Below are 12849 nucleotides of genomic sequence, written 5' to 3'. Positions count from 1 at the left end.
TTAAACTGTTCTTGTGGGGAGTTTCTGGTGGTTTAGATCAATGCACACCATGTTAGGATAATAATGGACATCAGCAGATGAGGTTCACTGTAACATCAATTAGAGGTTAAAAACACCACATTTGCAGGAAATGTTCCAACATCTTTTGCTTTTTATTCCTGCTTGCCTTTAGTGTAAAATACCTCATTCCAGAGGATGTCTCAGCACTCAGAAAGCAGCTAAAGCAGGCAGCCCAGGGCTGCTGAGATCCCAACAGCATCAACAGCAATGTCAGTGGACATTCCAAATGCTGCTTGGGAATAACACAAATGTGGGGAATACGGTGCCAAGGAGTAATCCAGCTTTTTCATTCATGCCTTGCAAGATGAAAATTCACCAGGTTCTGGATGTTCATGGAATGGTTTGGGTTGGAAGGGACCTTAAAGCCCATCCAGTGCCACCCCTGCCACAGCAGAGACACCTTCCACTGTCCCAGGGTGCTCCCAGCCCTGTCCAGCCTGGCCTGGGACACTTCCAGGGATGGGGCACGTTCCTTTTATACAATTATGGATATTTTTCATATTCAACTCCCATGATTTGCCAGTTTTTCCCTGGAATTTCAGCACCATTTGACAAGGGCTTACCCAGCCATCTAAAAGCACCCACAGCACATCACCTAGACAGAAAAACATTAATTTCTGCAGCACTTCCTCCAACCCCAGTCCATGGTTCCATCTTCCCTATTCTCCTGCAATCCAGTGACAGGAATGTCAAGTTCCAGTAAAGATTTGCTGTTCCAGCACTAAAACTTTGGCACCTTTTAGCAGCCAAAGACATTTCACCTTTGGACAATAAAACACTTCCATCAATACCTTTAACCCAAAGGATATCAAGGCACATCACTGCAAATCATCTCCAAAAACTCTGTGACAAAAAAGTAGCAAAATATTATTATTAATATTAAGCATTTTAATTTATGAAAAGCAAATCATGGCCTTTAAGGCCATCGTGATCCACAACCATCTCAGTGTTGCCTGAGGGTTCCACCTGATTTATTTCAGGTTTCCAGTACAAGTTTAAAACTCTTTTTAGAAAGAATTCCCAGAGCTGCAAAATAGAGGAGAGCAAATAAACACAAATACAAAACCCAAGCTCTCCTGGCTCCTGCTGCAGGAAGGAAGCTGGAAAATCCACACTGGGAACTTCCTGAGCTTTCCAGGTGTCTCACTGCAAAGGGAATCAACTCAGGCACTGCCAAACCTATGGTTTTTTTCCTGTTCTAAAAATAAGAGGAATTCTAGAAAGTAACATCACAAATGTCAGTTTATTTCATCTTTCAGGTCATGCAGAGAAAAAGTGCTGTTGGAACAAAAGGTGGATGGAAGCAATTAATACATGAAAGGGCAAAGAACTGCCAGGGATTATTTGCAGAGGATTCTTGCTTAACTGGCAGAAATTCAGCCCAACTCTCTCAACTTCCAGGTGCTCACAGAAACTGAAAACACAAAATAATTCTCCCAAACAATACTACAGAGCCTCCCTCTCATTTCTCCCAAGACATTCTGGTCTTAAATTCAGTTTTTCATGCAGTATCCAGCTATCCATAATTACTAATATCATCAGGACATGCTGCAACTCTTCAAAAACATTAAATTAAAAAAATTAATAATCTTAATTTTCCTGAGTACTGGAATGTGCTTCCATGCACCAGGAACAGGATGTCCTTAAGGATCTCCCACCTTCCCCACATGTGTCCCTAAGAGCTTTCTCCAATGTGACCTCACAACCAAAAAGTGAAGTTTGTTCTCCTAAAGTTCAGTTAATCCTGAGTTTGTCTCTAATTAGAACCCAACACTCCAAATCCTCATTCCTGAACATCCCAGAAATATCTTTACATTTTTCTTACTGCCACAAGGTATCCACAGCCACTGAAACACCATCCAAAACCAGACAGAAACACGAAATAAAGACACCAATCCTGAAAAATTAATCCATGAAAACAATCTATGACCCAGCTCCCGAGGAGGAACCAGCAGGGCCCATTTTACACCCCTACACAGTATTTTGTGACAGAGGGCCTTGGCTGATTCATTTAATGAGGACATAATAACAAATACAGTTTAAAAAAGGAGAAAAACCCTCTGTGCCCTTAACAGAATCTGTTTCTGCAAAGGGGAGAAAAAAAATTACTGTCTGAGATACTGATACTCTGGATAATTTAAGCATTTCTTCTTCTTTTTTTCCCCTAACAAATGATTATTTTTTCCAATATCCACTAAGCTAAAGTGAATGAAACCATTCCCTCTGTCTGAAGGTTTAGGTATAATACACACTCAAGAAAAAAAAAACAAAACCTCATTGTCTGACCAAATGACTTTCCATCAATATTGCTTTAGGAATTACAGACAGGCTTGAAAGATTTTACACTTGTTAAATATTTTAGTGCATTTAATATTACTCAGAAGCCAGCAAGTGAGCCAAGCAAGCTGAGATGCTTTCAGACATTGTCTTTAGATGTCAGATTTCAGTGTAAGTGGATGTAATTTCATTTTCTGACCCCAAACTGAAGTCAATAAATTCATCATTATTGGCAAGCAACAGGACACTCATTCTTTCACGTAACTTAATGCATTATTCCTCCACCGAAAGCTATCAAAGGCTGGCCTGGAAGAAAGGGCTGGGTTTAAGAGCTCTAACGTTTCTCCCCTAGACATCTTATTTTTGTAGAGTTCTTTCTCTGGGATACAGAAGCACTTCCCCAAAATCACAAGTTCTTAAAGGAAAAATACATTTAACATTTCCCAAGCTCGAGAAGGTCGAACAATTCATGGAATCCTGGAATTGGGCTGGAAGGGACCTTAAAGAGCTTTTAATTCCACCTCTGCCATGGCAGGGACATCTCCTACTACCCCAGGGTGCTCCAAGCCCTGTCCAGCCTGGCCTTGGACATCCCAGGGATCCAGGGGCAGCCACAGCTGCTCTGGGAATTCCAGCCCAGCCAGCAGTTCCATCCTCAGATCCCATCCATCCCTGCCCTCTGGCAGTGGGAGCCATTCCCTGTGTCCTGTCCCTCCAGGCCTTGTCCCCAGTCCCTCTCCAGCTTTCTTTAGGCCACAATGAGGTCACCCCAAATTCTCCTGTCCCAGCCTTTCCTCACAGCAGAGGTGCTCCATGCCCCTGGTGAATTCTGGACTCACTCCAAGTCTTTCAACAAAAAGAAAAACCCAAAACAAACAAAAACAATTGACTAATCAAAACCAAATTTTTAAAAAAGTACCATTTCCCACACGCAAAGAGAAACAAAACTGAAAGCTCAAGACATGCAACAGTGTGAATTAGCAGAGAATTCCTGGGGTGTTACAGCCCTCCCACACCCCAAAATCCCAGGAGTTTGCTCACAAGACCATTCCCATCAATCACATTTAAGGGTGAGCAGCAAACACCACAGGAAAGACATTCAAGTGTTGTTCCATAAAAATCCTTTATCTCAAGTAATTTCTTCACCACAGTGAAATACAGGGACACAATGAAAAAGCTACTGTTTTTAAAAAAAAATTAAGAAAGATGATTTTGTGTCCATGGCTCCCTGACCACTGCAGGGGGTTGGAATAAAGGGATCTTTAAAGTCCCTTCCAACCCAAACCACTCTGGAATTCTGGGACAGACCACTCCAATTAACAGGAAACCAAATTTATGCTCCAGAAAAAAAAAATATACTAAATTCTGTTTACTCAAGTCTTGCTGCAAGGCTGCCACAGGACTGGTGTTTAATCAGTGCTGAGTTTGTTGGGATTTCCTGTAAGCATCAAGGCAAAAGGTCCTTGAGGAATTCTGGGCATTCTGCTCTCGTGAACATTTCTGGAGCACTGAGGAGAGCCTTACTTGAACTTTCCAGGTTCCAGGGAGTCCACAAATCACCTGTTCCAATCTCTGCCACTGCTCCTCACTCCTGCAGCAGCTGCGTCGTGCTCGCTGTGCTGAAGGATTTTAAATGAGAGCACAGCATCCCTGGCATGAGGTTTGATGCATTTCAACAGCCCTCAATAATGAAATATAAGGAGTTAAGAAAGCCATTGATCTGTGTGAGCTGTACATCACTTATTTCCACCATTCCAGGGTAGGAAAAGAGCATATTTTTCTTTTAATATTTGCTTAAGAGTCTTTCAGCAGAACCTTCCCAGACTAAAAGTCAGTTTTGATTAAAGCACCAAGAATTTTCCCTTCAGAACTCAAGACATATTTGGATATTTGCTTGTTCTGGGGTGTTTTGGAGTTTTTTAAGTTTTTAACAGTGCATAACAGTGTGGAAAGCCAAGTCTAATTTGTGTTTTACACTTGAATGTCAGGCAGAAGGAAACAAAGAGGAACTTAACTCCTCTAAAAGTCTACAAGCTAAAGATGAGCCAAAAAGTTAATGTCAAAAAAATCATCTATGCAAAAGGGCAATGAGTTCATTACGATGCTCTGAAGGGCAGATTTGATTTCTTTTTTCACATTAAAAGCTGAAAAGCAGGAGCAAACCTGCACCTGATCCTCGGTGCTGTCTCCCACTGCCTGAGGAAGGTTCCTTCATCCGATCGATGAGGCTGTCGGACAACTGCAAAACACAACAGGGACACACTTTAGCTCCTTCTTCATCCCCATTTCCCCTCCAAATGGAATAAAACTTTATAAAAACAGAGCCTGAAGCCTCTCTGCAAGACATGACAGCTGCTAAAATTCAATCCCCAGCACAAAACAATCTCCTTATTTGTGAGGTGACTGCTACGAACAATTAAACAGAACAAGGTGATTTTGACTCTCACAGAGGATACAGGGAAGACTAAAGGAAATAACACCTTTGGAAATGTTGCTGGTAATTAATGAGCATTTTTGCCTTTCTCAGTGATTTAATTTGCCTTTCTGAGGTGCAGAGCACTCAACCCAGGAAGAATTTCATCCTGGGAAAGCCCTCCAAGGACTTGTGCAACAGAAGCGGTCACAGTTGAACACAAAGCTCATTCCAACGTTGACACAAGCACACAGGAAAATACTCAAATTGTGCAGAATCCAACAGAGCAAGAGCAGCCTCCAGTTTCAGGTCAATGGAAGCCCACAGATAAAATTAACAAAAGGGACAGAATTATTAGCATTAAGAACTTCTGGTTTCCAACTTCTGTCATCAAATCACAGAATTATTTAGGTTGGAATGGAACTTAAAGAGCTTTAAATTCCATGCCCATGACATGGACACCTCCCACTGCCCCAGGCAGCTCCAAGCCCTGTCCAGCCTGGCCTTGGACACTTCCAGGGATCCAGGGGCAGCCACAGCTTCTCTGGGCAGGCTATGCCATGTTTCAGAGCACATAAACTCCACTCTATATGGAATGTATAAATTGTACTACATTTTTATCACTGTCACCTATTTACTCAAGAGCATTAAATGACCAGAAATTGAAAACATCAGTTTGCTGAAACAGAATGAACTCCCAGGGCTCCTCCAACACCTCTCCTCCCTAAAAGCAGCAATAATTGTTAAGTTATTATCACTCCTCGTATGAGCTACACGGTGCCTGACATAGGAAAAATTCCTAAGCTGCAAGAATTCCCGAAGTTCCTTGTGTCACAAGTTCTACTCTGGGATAGTACAGACAGCAGGGACGGCATTCCTGCCACCCTGGAAGTGTCCAAGGCCAGGCTGGACAGGGCTTGGAGTAACCTGCGACAGTGGAAGAGTCCCTGCCCATGGCAGGGGTGGCACTGGGTGTTCTCTGATGTCCCTTCCAGGCCAAAGCACGCTGTGAGCGATGATCAGCAGAGACAGCGGGCAGGAGTCGGATCCTCGGCGGGCACGGGAGCAGGACACGGGAAAGGGAGGAGCTCCGGCGTGTGGAGGTCAGGGAAAGGCAAACCCAGCTCCCGTGGTTACAGCTCTCCGCTGGAAGGGGTCACCACGCGGGGCACACGGCTCCCTGTCCCCACTGGGCGGGCCAGAGGGGAAATCACTGCGGGACAAGGAGGGGAGCGGGGCGGGAGCGGGGACAGGGGCAGACACGGCGGAGGCAGAAGGGGAGAGGCAGAGTGGGAAGGGGAGCCGGGGCCAGGCCAAGCCTGCAGCGCTCTGGCGAGCCCCGAGCCGGCCCCGCGCTCACCCGCACGCCCTTGACCACGGTGATATTCTCATTCTCGTCCGCCTCGAAGGTGACGCGCCGGGTACTGCCACCGCTGCCCATCTCGGCCCGCGGACACACGGACGGCCCCAAGGAGACTGGGCGAGCGCGCTGCCAGCGCGCCCCGCAGCAACGCCGCGCCCCATTGGTCCGCCGCGCGCCCCCGCCCGTAGAACGCCGCTCTCTATTGGCTGAGCCTGTGCGTCGCCATGGAAACGGCGCAGACCCTCCCTGCTGGGGGGCGACGGGCACCCGGAAAGGTGCGGGAACTTTTTCGGGACGAACTTCACATGGGGCGCGAGGACTACAAGTCCCGTGATGCTCTACGGAGGGAGGAAGGGGGTGGGCGTGCCCGTTAGCGCGGGGCACGCTGGGTAATGTAGTTATGCCTGGCCCTGAATCTGTGGGGTGCCCGAGCGGTCGCCAGCACCTCAGGAGTGCTGAAAATCCTCTGAGGAGCGACTCAGGGAGCTGGGAAAGGGGCTCAGAGGGGACCTTGTGGCCCTGCACAACTCCCTGACAGGAGGGGACAGCCAGGGGCGTCGGGCTCTGCTCCCAGGAACAGGGACAGGAGGAGAGGGAACGGCCTCAGGCTGGGCCAGGAGAGCCTCAGGGTGGAGATTAGGAAAATTCCTTCATGGAAAGGGCTTGTCCAGCCGAGGTGGACTCCCCATCCCTGGAGGGATTTAAAGCCATGTGCATGGGGACATGGCGGCCCTGGCAGTGCTGGGAATGGTTGGATTCGATGGTCTGAGGGGAATTTTCCAACCTAAACAATTCCATGATTCCCTGGTGTGATGTGGGGTGAGTGCCCCAGGGCCTTGCTGCAGCCCTGGATCTGAGCTGGCGCCTCATCCCCTTTTCCACGTGAAATTTCCATTAGCACAGCCCCTTCGGGCATGTAATTTTCTTTTCAATAGATTAATAATGTTATTAACAAATTGCCTTTTCAGCCTACAAGATAAACTGCATCTGGATCTGGCCATTCTGGGGCCTCTTCTTTTACCTTCTGAAGTCCCAAATCTGCTGGGTCAAATGCTAACAAATAGCAACAACCATGATATTTGGGAAACTTTCTCTTTGGTTCTTTTCCCCTTCCAAGTCCTTCATTTCTTGGCTCAAGGAGGAAAAGCCCATTTGCACCGAGGTGATCCCAAAACCTTCCCCTCCCCTTTGTCCCAAGGTGGTTTTTGCACAGCTTTTTGCAGCCTGTGTGGGCTGACACCTCTCATTTCTCTGCCTCCACACAAACACCACCAGCAGTATCAACAGAGCTGCTCCTGCGTCCTTGATACATTTTCACAATTTTTATTTGGATATAAAGTGTCTGTCAGCCAACATTGCAGCAGTGTCTGCCTTCCTTGGGGCTTAAGATATTGCTGGAGCCTTGGCTGATGGCCACTTTGCTACCAAATAAAAACTGCTGGGGAATATTTCAAGGACATGAAGCTGTTCTCCTGAGGGGTGTGACGCGATGTTTATGGGCTGTTTTTATAGATGTTAAACCACTTTCTACGAGGGGGCACTGTTAAAAATTCACCATCCCTGCAACTGGGGTTTTTTCTTCAAGGAATAAATGTGGATCTCTCTGTCTTCATTCTGAGCATCAGCAAACTGATAGCGTTCAGTTTTCTTTATTTTTCTCCTCTGGGAATGTTTTTAAAGGGTCAAATTGTGTTTATTCAGTGAGTGATGGAACTTGTGGAAATGCTTCAGCTCCAAATCAGAAGCAGCTCTTCCCAATTTGGCAGAGTCCAGACTCAACCCTCGCCTCGCTGAACAGAAAGATTTATATTTAGGAATTAAGGTTTTAACAACAGCTCTTTCCTACCAGGGGCTTTTTATGATTGTTTTCTATGGCTGGAAATTACAGAACATATGCAGAGATTTCAGCAGGGTGGTGGGGGGAAAAGGGACAAATGGGCAGAATTAAATCTCAAAATGGCTTTGGGTCATTTTGCTGTGTCTGGGAAGTTCAGTGGCGGTGGAAAGAGCAGGACTGAGGCACCCCAGAATTTATGGCTCCCCTATAATAGGTGGAAATGAAAGACTCTTTGCTGCAGGCCAGGGCTATCTATATGTCAGGAGCTTCTCTCTGTGGACTGTCAGACCTATTGGAGAGCTCTTTTGAGGGTATTGCTAGATGGGAAAAAAACCCCAAACTATTAGAAATTAATTTTGGAAAAAGCTACAACAAATTTGCATTCCAAAAATCATTTGCTAGCTAGTGGCAAATGAATGTGTCCAGCTCACAACTCTCAGGAGCAATTTGGAAATAGAAAGGGAAGCTGTGCTGTGTAAAAGTGGAACATTTTATATGTTCACATAAATAATGTGCTTATTTTAAGAGTAGTGTAATTGTACGTGGTATTGTCGGAGTTCCCTTCAGGGTTTAGTAGAGAGTGCATTTCTACCAGGGAAAAAGACAACAAAAAAAGCAGAATGGCAAATAAAAGTGTAGCAGTCGATATACATCTATTAATTGCTTCTGATGTTGATTGATCTGAACCCACTTCAGAGATGTGTAAGCAGAAAATCCATCTCAAACTGGTAAATTCCAGGTATTTAATTGAGAATCTGGAAAACAAGCAGGAACTTTAAATCAGAGAATCACAGAAAAATTTGGAAAAACCCTTTAAGATGAAATCTGACCATTCCCCAGCACTGCCAAGGCCACCACTGAACCACGTCCCCAAGTGCCACCTCCACAGGACTCTGAAATCCCTCCAGGGGTGGGGACTCCACAGCTGGGCCAGGGCTGGACAAACCCTTTGGGAAGGAATTTTCCCAATCTCCACCCTGAGGCTCCCCTGGCCCAGCCTGAGGCCGTTCCCTCTCCTCCTGTCCCTGTTCCTGGGAGCAGAGCCTGATCCCCCCGGCTGTCCTCTCCTGGCAGGGAGTTGTGCAGAGCCAGAAATTCCCCCTGATCCCCCTTTTCTCCAGGCTGAGCCCCTTTCCAGCTCCCTCAGCCTCTCCTGGTGCTCCAGACCCTTCCCAGCTCCATTCCCTGGACACTCTCCAGCCCCTCAAGGTCCTTCTTGTCGTGAAGGTCTCAAAACTGAACACAGGAATTGAGGTGGGACCTCACCAATGCCTAAAACAATGGTTGTTTTTGTTGTTATTATTATTATTATTATTATTATTGTTTTAGGTTAAAAGCTTTCACTCTTTGTGCTGCCATGTGCTTTTCCATATTTTCCATTTTTATGGCCAGATTATAAATGCCTTTTTCAAAATACAGTGCTCTTGTCCAATCCCGTTTGTCTTTGTCTGAACATATTCCATTGTGGCAGAAACATTTCTTCTACCTCTCAACACTCAATTTTTCTGATGTGCTCAGCCACTGAAGGACAGCCTTGCCAGGCATTCCCAAATAAATCCTAACGAGCCCAGGGACAAATAACGATTAAAATTCAGGCTCTTGTGTCAGGAACTTTAAAAATGCCATGGAAACCCTGGATAGGTGAGGTGCAAACGGCTCATTGCACTCCTGCTGTCAGGTTTTGTTCTGGGGAGCATCGTCCTGCTCACTCACCCAGGTGACTTTGCCAGGTGTCCTTGGTGCTCCTCTGCTCCATGCTCAGTGTGGAAGGGCTGGGATTGTTCCTCAGCTCCTCCTCAGCAGCCTCTGATCTGCAAGATCTCACAGGATGGGAACAGCTCCTTCCTGGGGCATGGAACACGGAGCCTTCTGCTGGAAACAGGATCCCATGAGCAAATCATGGAATGTATCTTCAGGGTATGCAGACAATCAGGAATGGGATGGGTGGGAAGGGACCTTCGAGACCATCCAGTGCCACTCCTGCCATGGCAGGGACACCTCCCACTGTCCCAGGCTGCTCCCAGCCCCGGTGTCCAGCCTGGCCTTGGACACTCCCAGAGATCCAGGGGCAGCCACAGCTTCTTGGAGAATTCCATTCCAGACAGGAATTCCTTCCCCAGATCCCATCCATCCCTGCCCTCTGGCAGTGGAAGCCATTCCCTGTGTCCTGTCCCTCCAGGCCTTGTCCCCAGTCCCTCTCCAGCTCCCCTGGAGCCTCTCCAGGCCCTGGAATGTGCTGGAAGCTCTCCCTGGAGCCTTCTCCTCTCTGGGCGAGCACCCCCAGCTCTCCCAGCCTGGCTCCAGAGGGGCTCCAGCCCTGGAGCAGCTCCATGGATTCTTCTGGAATCTCCCCAGCAGCTCCAGGTGCTGCTGCTGTTGTCCCCAGGGCTGGGGCAGCTCTGCAGGTGGGGTCTCACATGAGAAGGGCAGAATTCCCCCCTCCCTCCCCTGCTGCCCACAGGGGGTTCTGGCTCTCAGTGCCCCTCAGGGCATGTCCAGCTCTCAGCCACCAACACCCCCAAGTCCTTCTCCCAGGACTCTCCCCACATTGTCCCCCCAGCCTGGATTTGTGCTTGGTTTGCCCTGACCCTTCTGCAGGACCTTGGCACCCAGCCCTGGTTTGCCAAACCCCGGTTGGTGCTGTTGCCACAAGTTCCAGTTCCTGTCAGGTTCACACTCTGATCAACGATGAATTTTTATTTTTCTGAGAAAAAAAAAAAAAAATAGAGAAAAAGTGAGTTCAGTCCTTATTGTGTTACATGCAAGACCCTTGGATTTACCTATGGACTTCAAAGTGTGATATAGTAACATAATGCCACATTAATCTGTGATAATTTATGTTGATATCCTTTTATCTGACTGGTGTGGCTCCCATCAGCAGCAAGTGAGCTGTGGGATTTGTAGCCAGCCCAACTGTCATCTCCAAGTCCAGATTTGATTCATGGTCTCATTTCCTGTTTTTTCCTCCCACTGCTCACAGACCTCTTTTTTTTTCTTTCCTTTTCCATGGTCCATTTATTAAATGTAGAGTTAGAAACACAATTAGAATTTACTCAAGTCTATAATGTCTGAATATTAAATCTTTGGAGCAATAAGAACTCTTTCTCAAATATTTCTTAGCTGTGTTTTCTCTTCAGCTGATGAACTCAGGCCTAATTACTGAATGAGTGACCAAAAAAAAGGGCCTGATTTGATCCAGTTCAAGCAATCCCTGTGTGAATAATCCTGACATTCCCAAGCACAGATAAAGCTCCTCTAATCTTAAATTAAGCTTTATTCCAGCACCCAAAACCTGAACTTCAGGGATGATTTCTCATCCATTCCTCAATACAAATAAAATATAAATTAAGATGGTTGTGGTCATATAGAGCACGTTGTGTATCGAGGGTTTTGTCTTATTAACAGAAAGGACCAAGGGACTGCAAAAATGAATTTTTAAGTGTCTGTTTACAGCAGAGGGGATGGACTGGATGCCACAAAAGAGCTCTGTGGGTTCAGGTGATCCCTAAGGACAGGGATTGCCTGTCAGGGGTGGTCTCCTGTGCCTGGATAAATCCAGGAGGGCAGGGCTGAGCACGGAGCTGGGCTCCAGCTGCTCGGCCACAAAAGCGGGAGGATTTCGTGTTTAACATCAATGTCAGCTCCGATGTTCCCTGACCTTCACCAGGCTCTGCCCCCCGTGGAGCTTTTCATCAGAGAGCTTGGCTGGGCTGGAGCATCATCCAGGACACATCCGAGAGCCTCCTGCAGGGAGCATCAAGGGCTCGGGACTTCCATGGAGAGAGCTGCTGGCCTCGCTCCTGGTGCTGTCACGAGGCCTGGGAGCTGCACTTTCACCGCCAGGGTTTTGATCATTGTCTGTCCTTTCTGCTCTGTCTGAACAGAGAGAGAGAGATTTGAAGTTATTTCATTTAATATTCATATCTTTCACCGCATCATTAAGCACCTCCCTCCTTTTCTTGGTTGTGTTTTGTTGTTTGTTTTTTTGGGGTTTTTTTGTGGGGGCTGAAGTGCAGAATTCCTTTCTGGAAAACACTGTCTGAGATCTCTATTTTTTGTGCTTCCTCAGCAGCCAGGCCTGGTGTGCACAGGGAGCACAGGGGAAAGAGCAGCGTGCTCATGGTGAGCTCCATGGAAACATGGAAGAGTCACCGGGAGGGACCAGGTGTCCATGGGGACATGGAGATTCCTGAGGAGCTCAGCCTCAGCCTGGGGGTGGCCTGGCCACCAGGAAAAAGGCTCAAGAGGGGAAGAAGAGAAAGGAAAAATTAGAAGAGAAATTTACTTTTCCAATGTGCAAGGTGGGATCTCCTTGAGGGAGCCTGTGGGGAAAAGCTCCAAAGTCACAGAGGATGGGGAAGTCTTTACTGTCCCCCAGTAATGCAGGAAAGGGGGTCTGAAAAAAAATCAGGATACAAATACTTGGATATAAATACAACAGTCTTCACCCTCCTGTAATTACATTTTCTGTGCCTTGTCTCTTGATTTATGAGTAGGATCCTTCTACTTCCACACTGCTCTTGTCCTGAATCCCATTCCCAGTCCTTCCAGCAGACATGAGAGGAGTCATCCCATGTTGGGACACCACCTTCACTGTCACTAAAATAGACTTTTTCTGTAATGCAGCTTGTCCAGGCTGTCCAACATATCCAACATCGTGTGAAACACTAGCTCATGATAAGTAGGAAACATAAAATGGTGTAGGATGCAACTTAAAAAATGTGTAGGATACAGCTTAAAAATGGAGTAGGATGATGTAAAATTCTTCAGAGTTTTTGGTAGTTTATTGTTCAAAGGAAAAAAATCTTAGTAGTCCTGGATATTCATTCATTGAAACCCCTCCATTTCTTCAGGGAAACTCAAGTCTTAGGGTTCATCTTTGGGGAAAAGAGAAACCCT

At 46.7% G+C, this 12849-nt stretch overlaps 1 protein-coding gene across 9 annotated transcripts in view; it reads right to left on the bottom strand.

The window, feature by feature from the left end:
- Positions 1–7387, bottom strand: part of CHCHD3 (coiled-coil-helix-coiled-coil-helix domain containing 3) — a 122539-nt gene extending 115152 nt beyond the window's left edge. For 4 of the 9 annotated variants that reach the window (XR_015286040.1, XM_086886376.1, XM_086886380.1 and 1 more), the window contains exons 1-2: positions 6111–7387; positions 4507–4576 (exon numbers count right to left, since the gene is read on the bottom strand). Coding sequence is in view for 7 of the 9 variants with exons in the window: in XM_086886376.1 (XP_086742502.1) it covers positions 4507–4576; positions 6111–6191 (151 nt within the window). In the remaining 2 variants the exon portion in view is untranslated. Of the gene's footprint in view, positions 1–4500; positions 4577–6110 lie in introns of all 9 variants that reach the window. The other 5 variants (XR_015286039.1, XM_086886375.1, XM_086886377.1 and 2 more) reach the window with 2 other exon arrangements.
- Positions 7388–12849: the final 5462 nt, after the last annotated feature.

This window comes from Cyanistes caeruleus, chromosome 4 (assembly GCF_971803275.1).
Source record: "Cyanistes caeruleus chromosome 4, bCyaCae1.hap1.1, whole genome shotgun sequence".
NCBI lineage: Eukaryota > Metazoa > Chordata > Aves > Passeriformes > Paridae > Cyanistes > Cyanistes caeruleus.
Note: the sequence above shows the minus strand (reverse complement) of the source record. Positions and strands in the feature narration are given on the sequence as shown.